We start from the raw sequence: 13,745 nt of genomic DNA, 5'->3' as shown, positions 1-13,745 counted from the left end.
CCATGTCTTGCTACGGTGAGTAATGCTGCAGTGAGCATGAGAGCACAGATATTCCTTCAAAGTACTGATTCCCTTTCCTTGGGGTATATACCCAGAAGCAGAATTGCTGGATCAAATGGTAATTCTATTTTTAATTTTTTGAGGGACCTCTCTACTATTTTCCATTATGGCTACACCAATTTACAGTCCCCCCAACATTGTACAAGTGTTTTCTCTCTTCTTCACATCCTCACCAACATTTTTTATTTCTTGTCTTTTTGGTAATAACCATTCTAACAGATCTGAGATGATTTAGAAACTAAGAAAGCAATCCCACTTATACTAGCACCAAAAACAATAAAATACTTAGGAATACATTTAACCAAGGGGTGAAAGACCTGTACACTGAAAACTATAAGACATCGATGAAAGAAATTGACAAAGGCACAAATAAGTGTAAAGATAGACACCCTGTGTTCTTGGATTGCAAGAATTAGTATTGTTAAAATGCCCATACTACCCAAAGTTATCTACAGAGTCAGTGTAATCTCTATCAAAATTCCAATAGCATTTTTCACAAAAATAGAAAAATCTATCCTAAAATTCGTATATGGAACCACAAAAGCTAGTCCTGACCAGCTAAAGCTATCTGGAGATAGAAGACAAAACTGGAGGCGCCATACTTTTGATTTCAAACTATATTACAAAGCTATAATAATCAAAGCAGTATGGTACCGACATAAAAACAGACACACAAACCGATAGAACAGAATAGACAGCTCAAAATAACCCCGTGTGTATATGACCAACTAATCTTTGACAGTCCCTAGGGAAAGGACGGTCTCTTCAATAAGTCGTGTTGGGAAAACTGACAGCCACATGCAAAGAATGAAACTGGACCCTTGTCTTACCCCACACACACAAATTAGCTTGAATTAAAGACTTAAGTACAAGACATTGGGTTCTTAAGTATATAGTTCGACTGAAATAGTTATACCCAAAAGTACAAATCATTCTTGACTCTAGAGCTTTGGTCTTAGTGTAGAGTAAAAAGTCGTTTTTCATTGCTGTGATGTATTTTTTCCCTGTTACCAATTCTTCTCACCTTTCCAATTCACATTCCTATTTCTCTAGAAGCTCTTGGAAAAAGTACCAGATAGCCTGGTCTTTCTGCAGTCTTCGGGGAAAAAAGCTGCCTCCATCTTCAGCTTGCTCCGGAAGCTCAAGCTGTTCACCAAAACTCTACCCTTTGGGCTGCTCCCAAGCCTGCGGTAAACTCCTGCAGGTCGTAGGAAGGTGCTCACAGGCCACTTCTCTGTTTGCAGGTCATCCCCATGCTTCCCAGGCTGCTGTGCGAGGAGCTGTGCAGCCTCCATCCCTTGACCGACAAGCTGACCTTCTCTGTGATCTGGACGCTAACCCCTGAGGGCAAGGTAACAGCTTACACCCATGACCGTTTCATTCAGTGAGTCCCCGTTAAGCACTCACTGTGTGCCTGGGGCCAAGCTGGAGTCCCGTGGTAGGAGGATGAGGGCCACTGTAGGGGCAGCTACCACAGGGAAGAACAGAAAAGAGCCCCCTGCCTCTGAAGAGCTGTCAGTCCATTTAGAAGCTGTCAGACTGACCCTAAGCAATTAGAAACAAGTTTTTTGTTTCTTATCTTTTATCGGGTGAAGGGAGAAATTGTGTAAAGCAAAGTCAAGTGGGGAGGCTTAGTGCAGGGGTATAAGATGGACGTGAAGGCGAATGTGGCTTGGCAGTGGCAGGAGGAACATCCTGAGAGGACATCTAGGGAAAGGGTTGTGAGTTTGGGTGGGCGGGGTGGAATCAAACTGGAAGCAGCCTCAAATGCCAGTCACAAATGAATTCTGGGTGTTAGCGTTCCTCCGCAGTGTCCTGAGAGAGGTGACATTTTAGGAAGATTAGTGCCCCAGCATTGTGCAGGTGACCTGGTAGTTTGAAGATGAATTAAATTGGCACAAGATAATGCCATAATCAAGACCCACTGGATTAAGAACAGAAAGGAGAAGAATGTCAGCAGGCATTCCCTAAAGACAGGGCCTAAATAAGACAGATAAATGGAACATAACTCCAGGAAAAACTAGTCTCCTCCCCACAAGCAGAAACAACCCTAAACATGCAAAAAGAAGGCAACAGTGAAGTAAGATGCGGCATTCCGTAGAATGTGATGCAGTTACTAAAGCTGTGACAGAGACCATGTGAGAACATAGGAAATGTTTATGCTGTGATATTAAATGGAAGTAAAAAGAAGATATTGAATTATAAAGAGGTTCCAAATAAAGATGGAGGATCAAATACCCACATTTACTTTCATTCCCTCCCAAAACCTCACTAAAACAACAGCAAAGAGATTTTTTTTTAAAGACCTAAACCCACAAGGACAAAGAGAATGGGAGAGCAGACAACAGCAACAAAACTTTGGAAGCTGGAAGCAGATGGATGAGTGGTAACTGACTTAGCAGTCCTGAGAAAGCTGAATCCTGAGCCAGCGATGGAGAAATCCAAGCAACAACCCAATTTTACATAGCAGAACCCTAAAGAAATTCAGAAATCGATGGCACCAGGTAACTCTACAAAGTGGGGGAGGGTGGGTGAAGAGGAAACTGACTGTATTGGTTGAAAATTTGTTTAGAAAGATCGCCCCTCCCATAAGTTGGAAGAACACCAGAAATTTATTCCATGGACTGGATAAAGTGAAGAATGTCTGAACTAGAGGACTCCGAACACAACTGATGGTCGCGGTCCCTTGGGACAGGTTGAGTGAGTGCCGGCATCCTGAGTGTTGAAAATCCCAGCTTTCTTTTCCAAACAAACCCAGAATTCTGGTTGCCAAGCCTTATACCCTCAAGTCAGGAGATGAGAAACTCTTTTTTTTGAGGAATCTGAGTGTGAAGTGATTTAAAGATCAGAACTTTGGGGACTTCCTCACCAATAGCCCAGCTGCGTCTCCCTGCAAGAAAGCCTAGAGGCAGGAAGCTCCACCAACACAAGCAGAGCTTTGAAGGATTTCACTAAAAATCAGCATTTTAGTATTTCACTTTCATGATTAAAGAGCCAACTGAGGGTTACCTGGCTGGCTCAGTCAGTGGAACATGCGATTCTTGATCTTGGGGGTCATAAGTTCAAGCCCCACATTGGGTGAAGAAATTACTTAAAAAAAGAGAGAGAGGGGGGCACCTGGGTGGCTCAGTTGATGAAGTGTCTGCCTTCAGCTCAGGTCATGATCCCAGGGTCTTGGGATCGAGCCCTGCATCGGGCTCCTGGCTCAGCGGGGAGTCTGCTCTCCCTCTGCCCCTCCCCCTCACTCGTGCTCTCTCTATCTCTCAATTAAATAAATAAAATGTAAAAAAAGAGAGAGACGAGACCAAAGCCTCTGCCAAGAAATAGAAAAACCAAACAAACAGGAAAAAGCAACTAAGGCAAAACAGACTATACAGGGAAAAGAAACTGTCATTTATATCCCATGAGAATTTTTTTTTTAAGAAATTATATCATAAGATCTAGACACTTTACAAAAGAAATGGGGTTGGGGAGCGGGAAGGAAGAGCCCATGAAAATTTAAAACATGATAGAAGAAATGAAGACTCAAGATAGAGTTGAGGAATTGTCCCAGAAAGATACAGAACAGATCAGAAAAGTAGAGAACTAGTCCAGGATATCCAGTATCTGCCCAGTGAACATTCCAGAAAGACAGGACATTTGAGATAGAGGGGGAAGAGGTGAGCAACAACATAATTCAAGGAAATGTCCCTTTACCGGAGGATGTGACTCTCCAGAGTGAAAGAACCCAGTGCCCCGGCACCGTGGTGGCTATGCATCATCTCCAGGCCACAACGTCGTAAAACTTCAGAGCACCGAGGGCAAAGGAAAGATCCTCTCGGCTTCTAAGAAGGAAAAAAAAAAAGAAAATCACATACAGTATATCAGGACTCAGAATACCTTCAGACTATTTTTCTATTATAACCCTAGAAGCTAGATGGCAATGAAACAAAGCTTCCTGGTTCCCAAAAGACTGATTTCTGTGCTAAAATTCTGTACCCCGCTAAGCTCTCAATAAAATGTGTGGGTAGGAAAGGACATTTTCAGACATGCAAGGCCTAAAAAAAAAAAAATGTACCGCTCCTATATCCTTTCTGAGGAAGCTACCAGAAGATGTGCTTCACCAAAATGAAAGAGTAAATCAGGAAGGAGGAAGACCTAAGATTCAGGGAGCTAATAAACCAAGGAAAGCTGTGAAAGAATCACCTCAATCATAGATTGGGAAACTTTTTCTGTAAAGAATAGCACCTTTTTTTTTTAACTTTTAGGCCATTTAGTCCCTGTCACAACTACTCAACTCTGCTGTTGTGGTGCAAAAGCAGATAATACATAAATGAAAGAGCATGCCTGTGTACCAGTAAAACTTTACTTAAAAATAGGTGGCTGTCACTAGGTGATGGGCATTAAGGAGGGCACGTGATGGAATGAGCATTGGGTGTTCTGTACAACTGATGAATCACTAAACTCTACCTCTGAAACTAATAGTACACTATATGTTCATTAAACTGAATTTAAATTTAAATTAAAAAGAGAAATAGGTTGCGGGCTGGGTTTGACCCATGGGCCATAATTGGCTGACACCTGTAGATGATGGTGAAGAAAGCCCGTAGGGCACCAGTCCTACAAAGGTATAGAAAATAGTCGATCCAGATTGCAGCAGGTCAGAAGGCTCTAGGAGAGATGTCTTTAAGAAAATGAAATGGTTAAAACATCTATGTGTCTGAATTTCTTTTTTTTTTTTTAAAGATTTTATTTATTTATTTGAGAGAGAGAGAGAATGAGAGATAGAAAGCACGAGAGGGAAGAGGGTCAGAGGGAGAAGCAGACTACCCGCTGAGCAGGAAGCCCGATGTGGGAGTCGATCCTGGGACTCCAGGATCATCACCCGAGCTGAAGGCAGTCGCTTAACCAACTGAGCCACCCAGGCGCCCCTATGTGTCTGAATTTCTTGAGAAATGATTTAGACCAGCAGTTATAGAACTTTCTAGTCCCAGGACTTGTTACACTAAAAAAATCTTTGATGACCTCAAAGTGCTTTTGTTCATGTGAATTCACTGTTTATCCTATTACAAATTAAAACCAATAAAAACTTTAAGCATTTACTTATTTAAATTAAAGTAATATTAATAAGCCCAATCCATTATGTTAATATAAATAACACTCTATGAAAAATAATTACATATTCTAAAATTTAGGAGAAAAGCTTGTTTTATATTTTCGTAAATCTTTTTCACATCTGTACTAAAGACATTAAACCAGGTTATCATATATGCTTCTATATTCAATCTGCTAGGATAAGTTATTTTGTTTGAATTATGTATGTGAAGAAAATCCAGCTTCAGACAGATACATCCTTGGGAAAGAAAGGTATATTTTAATCGCTTTTTCAGATAATTGTGGATATTTGTCCTTGTACTACACCAGGACTTGGCAGTTTCTTACAAATTAGTTCCAGTCTAGAGTCTGAGACTGTATATGCTACAGACTAAATTCTGTACCCCCAAAATTCATTTGTTAAAGCTCTAATGCCCCCAGTGTGTATTTGGAGGTAGAGCCTATAGGGAGATACTTAAGGTTAAATGAGTTCATAAGGGTGGGGCCTTGATCTGACAGAATGAATGTCTTTATGAGAAGAGACCAGAGAGCTTGCTCTCTCTTCCTGCCATGTGAGGACACAGTGGGAAGGTGATCTTCCTGCGAGCCAGGAAGAGAGCCTCTCTCACCAGGAACCAAACTGGCCTTCCCAGCCTCTAGAGCTGTGAGAAATCGGCGTCTGTTGTTTAAGCCCCCCTGACTGGGGTATGTTGTTAAGGCAGGCCCTAATAGACTAAGACAATATCAACTGAACTTTTTTTTTTTTTACTGGGTTACAGTAAAATCTGTCTTTTACTTTAAATGGATCTTTACCCATGCATGCAGTGATTTTTTTTTTTTTATCATGCACTTAGGAAGTTTACATCATTTAGAAAATATTGGCTCATCATGCTGATCTTCTAAATGTAAACATTTTTCATTATATGATATCAAAAAATCACATTGGTAAATATCACTGCTGATCTTAGACAAGTCTTTAAGTATAAGGAAACACGTGTCATGTGTCAGATACAAGGTTTCCAAAATTCTGATTTTTGTGAAAGCTCAAATTTATCATGGGCAATAAATAATGTCAGTTGTTTTCCTCGAAGTGCCAAAGTAAAAATAGTGTTCTGTAAAAAAAAAAAAAAAAGCAGTTTAGCTTACAGCTCAAAGTTACATAAATGCTTTTCCTCAAGACAATCATCATACTTCAGCAAGCAGCATAAGTGAAGAAGACAAGGACTCAAGGATTGAGACATAATAAAACTAAAAACTTTTACTGCGTCATCAAGAACATTCTGAAGCGAGCTAGCTTTTTTGTTGCTGTGAGCGAGATGGTAGAGAGTACCCCGGCCCCTGATGTGGTTTTGCTGTTGCCTGATTCATGCCAAGGCGGTTGCACTTTGCCCCACCAGCGCTTCTGTTCTGCGAGGGTAAATGTCAGCACGTGGAAAAGGACAAAGAATGCCGTAGTATTATTATGAAAATAGCATTGACCTCGTAGGTCCCTGAAAGGGTCTCAGGAACCCCCGGGAGGCCACAGACCGTTCTTTAAGAACCACTGTTTTAGACAGTTGGTGGAAGGTTTGGGGTCGATCCATGTACATAGAATACAGAAAAACTAAGCAAATGAAGACAAGAGAGTTATTAATTCTAGTGAAAATAAAAAAGTGTAGGAAAGAACAGTCACACTTAGCATGTGTGTAACCATGATAGTTAATTCTGATAGTGATGATGTAACCATTGGGAGTTTGAGGGCCTGGAATGGTTATGTGGGTTTGGTTGGGGGAAGGGAGTGCATGTGGAAAGAAAAATAAATTCTCTTCTTCTGTAGTGAAAAGTTGTGAATAACGCCTAAAATTGAAAAACCAGAGGTAGTCATCAAGCAGGCTGTATAGAAAGATGGAAGTAAACAGCAACATAACCTTCTGGAAGAGGTGAAAGAAGTTACCCTTGGAGAGGAAAGAGACAGACGGCTGCTGGTTTTCATAACAAGCCTTGAATACTGTTTGTCTGCTTGAACTGTGGATACTTTAACGTTTCAATTTTTACTTTGAAAAATTTCAGATATGCATGCAGGTAAAGAAAATAGCACAATAAACCCACCATCCCTGTCTCCCAGATTCACTACTGGCAACCTTTTCTCTCTCTCTCTCTAAAGTATTTTAAAACAAACCAGAGACATCATGTCATTTCACTCATATTTTGATATGTGACTTAAAAATTTGGACATTTTCTTACATAACAACAATACTCTTAGCACACCTAACAATTAATACTGATGCCTTGGTTCGTCCACAACCCAGTCCATAATTACATTCCCCCGATTGTCTCCAACTGATTCGTCGGAACTGGAAGCAAAACAAGTTACACACGTTACGTTTGGTTTTTACCACTCCTAAATATCTGATAAGTTGCTTTTTGAGTCAAGAAGCAAATATGATCTGAGATACACAAGGAATTGTGAAGACAGTATGCCAGCAATCATATTCTGGTGGGGGTGGGAACATGCGTAGAGAAAAAGAAATGAATGGAAGAAGACCAGAAGGAAATAAAATAGAATGCCAATAGTGGTTGTATTTGGGTAGTAAGAGTCTGAGTAATTTTTTCTACTTGTTTTGTATTTTCTAATGTTTTTTGAAAACATGTATTAGTTTTATATTTTTATAAATGCTTATTTTTGCAAAAGTTGAAATAGAAAAGAAAAGCCCATAGAAGAAAACTGACTTGAGTCAACAGAAAAGAACTTTGAATCTGAATTATGCCTGCCAGCATCAAACCCAAGAAATAAAAAGCTGCCTGATCTAATGAGCTACTAAATGTGAGGGTCATAAAAGAAGCACTCAAAAGAGGCGAACTCTGAGAACTCCATTGGTCTTTAAGGTTTCTGTTGGAGGCCATGTCTAGTGAGCAAGCCTTCTGGCATGTGAGGGGCTGGAGAGCAGGTGTGAAGTAGGCATGGGGTCCAGGAGGGCACCAGATCAAGCCTCCACCAAACCAAGCCAAAGAGGAAGTTCAAAGATTTGGGCTAGGGACCGTCATGGAGCAAGACCCACTGGCCACACCCTGCACAGACCAAGAGACCACACGGTCGGTGGGCCCGGTTGGTTGGTTGTCCTGAGATGTAGTTTCGCATGAGTACCCCTTACAGTCAAGATGCATGAAATGAGATGTCAGACGCCAGACTCATGTCCAGGGGGTGGGGCTTGTTCAAGACCCTGGCAAGGAAAGTGTGAATTAAGTGGGGAGGGAGGCAGCGGGTGCAGGGAGCAGGTGGGAGGGTCAGGGAGCCGGAGGACGCCATTGAGGAGGAAGGTGGCCCCGCATCAAGAACCCGAGTAAATGAGGAGGAGAGTAGCCAGAGCCTGAGGCTGGATTTGTATGTGGTGGTGGCGGCTTGAGGGTAATGGCCTTAGAAGGAGCCAGAGTAGGGCCACCAGCAGCATGCTGCTGCTTCTACATGGCCACCAGCCTCACCTGGAGTTGAAGTGGAGAAGGTTGTGCATTTTTCCTTAGTCTACTAGATTGTCTTACTTTCTGGAGCAGGCATGACCAGCTATAGAAAGGCCATTCCAACTTTCTTCGAACACCCACTAGATTTTTTTAGAAGAGCCGCTTGAAAACTCCTGGTCGTCTATGCTTTCATTAAGCCAATGCCCAGATTTTGAGGTCAATAAACTCTGAAGGGTCTTTTTTTGGCACATTTCTCACATATTGGTGGTGAGAGCCTTGTTCTCTGATTTTGACGTTTATATTGTCGTGAGAGAAAACAAACCCAGTGACATCTTGTGCTTTGTAAGCTCCAACTCATACCACAAAACCACTTTAACCATGTGAGACCAGTGACCTCGTGATCTCCCGAACACCTCCAGCACTTCTGTGTCACTCGGCACTAAGGCCCTGCAAACAGACACCACGTCCTGTGTGCCCCACTCATCAGACCACAGCTTCATTTGAAGTCACCTTTGTAAAAACACCAATGTTATGCTTTAAAGAGGTCATAAGCAATAATTAGGCTTGATTACTGAGTACTTAGACCTTAGAACCATGAAACCTCAGGGTCAAAGGGCAGAATAAGAAAGGAAGGGTCTCACAATGACAGTAGCAATCCACAGCTTGCATCTCCCACAGCGTCCCTGCCATGTGCCATCTGGCTCAGCCGGGCTGCAGGAGTGTGCGCCAGAAGTTGCTTATTTCAACTTCAATCAAGGGCAACCTCATTTCAGCCATTTATGCTGGCCAAAACCCAGAAGGTCATTATTGACTTCGGTCTTTCTCTCACCCCTCACATCTAGTCTACCAATAAATCACCTCAGCTTTGCCTTCTAACTGCCTCCCGAATCTGCCCCCCTTCTTTACCGCTGCAAGCCTTGTCACCTGGGGCCAAGCTGCCATCCCCACCTGGACCGCAGCGGCCTCCTAACTGTCCTCCTCGCCTCGGCTGCCCCACTTCATCTCATCTACACAGCAGTCAGAGTGAGTCTTCTGAGTCAGACATTAGGTCGTGTCTCTCCTTTTCAGAAACTCTGCAGTCTCTCATTCAGAATAAAATCTAAAAAGTCTTTACAATGGGATTTTTTTTCCTGTTACTTTCTCCCTGTCTTCTCTGTTAGAAATGCATGGACTACAAAGTCATCTTGGGACTAGAGTCTCTTCTCATTTCCTGGAGCATCTTTGCTCACATGGGAAAAGCTGGCTCTTATTATAAAACTGACCTCTCCACTAGGTAGCCGCTCCCCACCCCAGCTTCCATGACCTGACTGCAGTTGAGAGAATCACACTTCCCAAACTGCCATGAGAGAGCGGGCATCAGGTCTCTGCCCATTCCCGGTAGTTCTAGAAAAATCTGTCCAGGCCCCATCTGATGCACCCATTGGGAACTTTGGACATCGTGGGAGCACTGTGGTGTCTACCAGTTAGGCTGCTACTTGGGAATCCTTTTATTTACTACTTACATCGCTGGATAACGTTTATTCGTGGCCCTAGCCTTCCACTGTGCCTTGCACTCCTCTTCCCTCAAGATCCACCATTTCCTCAGGTGACTTTCATTTCTCCCTGGGAACCAGAGGGACCAACTACTGGATCTGCTGAAGCCCCCTTCAGAGAGTGACAGTCCCTCTCCGCCTTCCCTCATCCCTTCCCTTCTCTTCATGCAGTAAAACATGCGCCCATTGCAGCCTGGGTTTAAGGCTTGTGTTGTCTAGGTCCTGTAATGGAGTCGGCGTCCTCTGAGCCACTCGGTCGCTCAGTCTCCAGCTTGCTTCACACCAGCCACGTCCATTCTGAGTGCGCACGGCTCTCCCTTCGCCAGCTGGCTCTGATCGGTCCTCTCTCTTCTGTTCCCACAGTCGCCGCCCTGCCCAGTCCTTGCCTTCCTCCCTTAGGATGTTGGCAGACTCTCTTCATGACCCTCCATTCCATTTCCCCAGTGCTGTTAGATGACCTTCCAGAAGGTGAATCTGGTCCCATCACTCTGTTGCTCAGCATGCTCTCACAGCATGGTGGTAGGTTAGGATTACTCCCAGAAGTCCGGTCTCATGAGCATGATGTGCATAGACCTCCACCAACTCGTCCCCATTTTGTGACCGTGTGCTGCCCATCCTCCCTTTGCCTCTACTCTTGCCACTGAAGGGTTCTTTTGGCCTAAAAATTGCCACACTCCTGAGACATTGCATCTGCTTTCCCCTCTTCCTAGCATGTCCTTCCCCTCATCTCTACCAGTACCAATCCTGCTTACCTCTGAGATCCATCTAAAATGCCACTTCTTCCACAAAACCATTATTAGTCCTTCATTCATTCATTTGGTAAAGACTCACTGAATAGTTGCTCTGTTTGGACATGACACAAGGTATTGAAGATACAGGAATTAAATATGCACCAAATAGAAACAGTAGTTATCTCCTGATGGTGCATTTATAGGTGTATATATATATGGTATAGATAGGTAATGCATATTACCACTGTAGTGAGAGAAGAGTGAGAATCACTTTGAGATTTTTTTTCTCCTGTTTTAATAACCAGATAAGAGATATTGGAATATGTTTGTAGGCTATAGGGGAAGGCAAATAGAAAAAGAGATGTTGAAAATGAGGAAAGAAGGAACAGATTTTTGGAGCCAGGTCACAAAGGACTGGGAGACTCAGGACCCAAACCTCAGGTCAGGGATTAGCACTCAGTAAGAGGAGAGGACCCCTAGCACTCCCAGCCCAGAGGGAGTGAAGAGTGGGGACCCCTGGGAAGTCTGGGAAGGTGCTCAGATGGGAGAACCCCCACCTTCCCTCAGAATCCATTCTCCCATCTCTTCACCCCTGCAACGCCTGTCCCCTGCCCTTGAGAGCCATTTGTGCACAGATCTATTGTCCTTCTAGATCTTAAACATCCTTGTAAACAGAGCCCACTCCTAATTTGGTAATCTCCCCACACAGCACAGTGCCACATATGCTCAAAAATGATTTCATAAAGTGAAATGCATACCTGTTTTCACAGTCCTTTGTTTATTTATTCTGCTTAATTGGACGGGTGTTCCCCTGGGTGAGACATTTCTATCTGCAGCAGCCTTCCTAGCACTCCTGAGCGGTGTCCTGGGAGCTGAGGAGGGCTTCACATGACTCATGTCGTTGGCAAAGCCGCGCCACCCGCTTACCCACGCGGACCCCTCCACAGGCTCTCGCCCCCACCGCTCCCCACGCTCATCCTGCCACTGCTGCCCCAGCTGCCACCTGCGGGAATCCTGTGAAACTTGAAACAGAAAATGGCGTGCGCATCCTGGGCCATCATGGCGTCTGCAGCAAGCCCGCGGAGCTGGGGTTCACGCACAGTGTCATGTCACTTGGGGCTTCAGTTGCTGGTGAAGAAACACATTGTTGGGTTTTGTGTTTCATCCTTAGACCCTGCAGTGGAAATCTTGCCCCACTAGCTCCCAGTGAGAGACAATAGCTTCCAAGGCTGATTCTGAGAATAATAGAGAAGTTCCCGAACATCCATCTTTAGTCCTTAGTGGAGGCAGGGGCAGAATTGTTTTATGTCAGGCCTGTAGGAACAACCCAAGACCAAAGGAGCCTTTGGAAAAACTCTGCTGTGTTCTCAGGGCCTCTCGTGTCCCAGTTTGCTAATGAAGGCATCGGGCAATTAGAGGCTTACCTAAGGTCACTTCAGGGTAACAGCAGACTAAATTGTGAGCACAGGCTTTGCTGTGAATCCTTGGGACTAAAGTAAGAATACAAAACAAAATATTTTCAAGAAATAAAAAACAAAACCAGAAAAGACATTTATCATTTATAAAGCTGCCATGCAAAGAACTAAAAATTATTTTTAATCAGCTTGTCTCCTGCATTTTGATGTTATTAATAGTGTATTTGAGTTAAATCTAAAGATTTGGGGGGTGCCTGGGTGGCTCAGTCGGTTAAGCATCTGCCTTCGGCTCAGGTCATGATCCCAGGGTCCTGGGATCAAGCCCCACATTGGGCTCCTTGCTCAGCAGAGGGCCTGCTTCTCCCTCTCCCTCTGTCTGCTGCTCCCCCTGCTTGTGCTCTCTCTCTCTCTCTCTCTCTCTCTCTCTCTCTGTAAAATAAATAAATAAAATATTTTAAAAATTTTAAAAAAATCTATTAAAAAAAATTTAAAGATTTGGGCCCAAGGGTTAGTAAACAATACAACGGGTCACTATGGTAGGTGTCTTTAAAGGACCTCTGTTTTTGAGAACTGCGCCAGGTTGGTCTTGTTGAAAGGCTGGAGCTGAATGAATGAACCTCAGAAGTTTGTTATTTTGTATTTCCCGGGTCTGTCTGAACCCAGTCTTCAGAAGCCTCCCTCCCTTGCTCTCCTACACTTTCTTCCCTCTCCCTCCACCTCCAGCTTCCTTCCACACCACCCTTAGGCCTCCCAGCCTCCTGCAACTGTCTGAGGTAAAGAGAACCCTTTTCAAGGACTGCTCAGGTGTGGTGCCGTCAACGTGTCATAGGAATGGAATTCTTATCTCCTAACCACATCCGGGTCTTCAAGCTCTTCTCACGTTCCTGCCATTGCCTAGGTTTGTGAGGCAAACCCTTGAGGAAATTTCCTTGTCTCCCTCCTCTTAGGCTTAGAAGTCTAGACAGCTGCCTCCCGATCAGGATGGGAAGGGGCCCAATTATAGTCTGGGGTCAGCAGACTAGGCTGATAGCAGGTGGCTTGAGACAGGACACAAGGGCACAGTTTACTCAGGCTTGTTTTCTATAAAATATATCTGCCAGAAAGGCCTAACCCATAAACAGTCTGCCCTCTAAACTAAAACAGGCTGGCAAACTCACAGCCCTCTGCTGCCCAAGCTCCCTCCTCCCCACCGTTGGCAAAGGTCGCTGGTGGGCCCAGAGCAGCTTCAGAGCCTCTCGGAAAAGACCTGGCTTCCATCTCTTATTTACTCTTTAATCCTACCTTGGCCTTCTTCATTCTTTAAGAAGTGACCTGGGCTTCACCCAGTCACAGTGGGCCTAGCAGAGGAGACCCCTGCTTGCTCCTCAGGTAGCTACCACCCACCCTGCTGCCTGTGCCCACTGCAGTCACTAGCACCTTCTACCAGACAGGTCGCTCTCTGCCCCTCCCAGCTGTCTTGGAGCCCCTCCTCTTTCTGCCCAGTTCCTCTTCAGAAGTAT

General features: G+C 44.1%; 1 protein-coding gene across 9 annotated transcripts in view; it reads left to right on the top strand.

The window, feature by feature from the left end:
* Positions 1-13,745, top strand: part of DIS3L2 (DIS3 like 3'-5' exoribonuclease 2) — a 355,216-nt gene that overhangs the window by 255,570 nt on the left and 85,901 nt on the right. For 8 of the 9 annotated variants that reach the window (XM_028105173.2, XM_028105172.2, XM_028105170.2 and 5 more), the window contains one exon: positions 1,305-1,412. The exons of the other annotated variant lie outside the window; for it this stretch is intronic. In XM_028105173.2, the coding sequence (XP_027960974.2) occupies positions 1,305-1,412 (108 nt within the window). The remainder of the gene's footprint in view (positions 1-1,304; positions 1,413-13,745) is intronic. 9 annotated transcript variants of the gene reach the window in all.

Source organism: Eumetopias jubatus, unplaced genomic scaffold (genome assembly GCF_037043125.1).
Source record: "Eumetopias jubatus isolate StellerSeaLion01/CBP00866 unplaced genomic scaffold, mEumJub1_p1.0 scaffold_3, whole genome shotgun sequence".
NCBI classification, from domain to species: domain Eukaryota; kingdom Metazoa; phylum Chordata; class Mammalia; order Carnivora; family Otariidae; genus Eumetopias; species Eumetopias jubatus.
The sequence above is the reverse complement of the archived record's forward strand: the minus strand, read 5'-3'. Positions and strand labels throughout refer to the sequence as shown.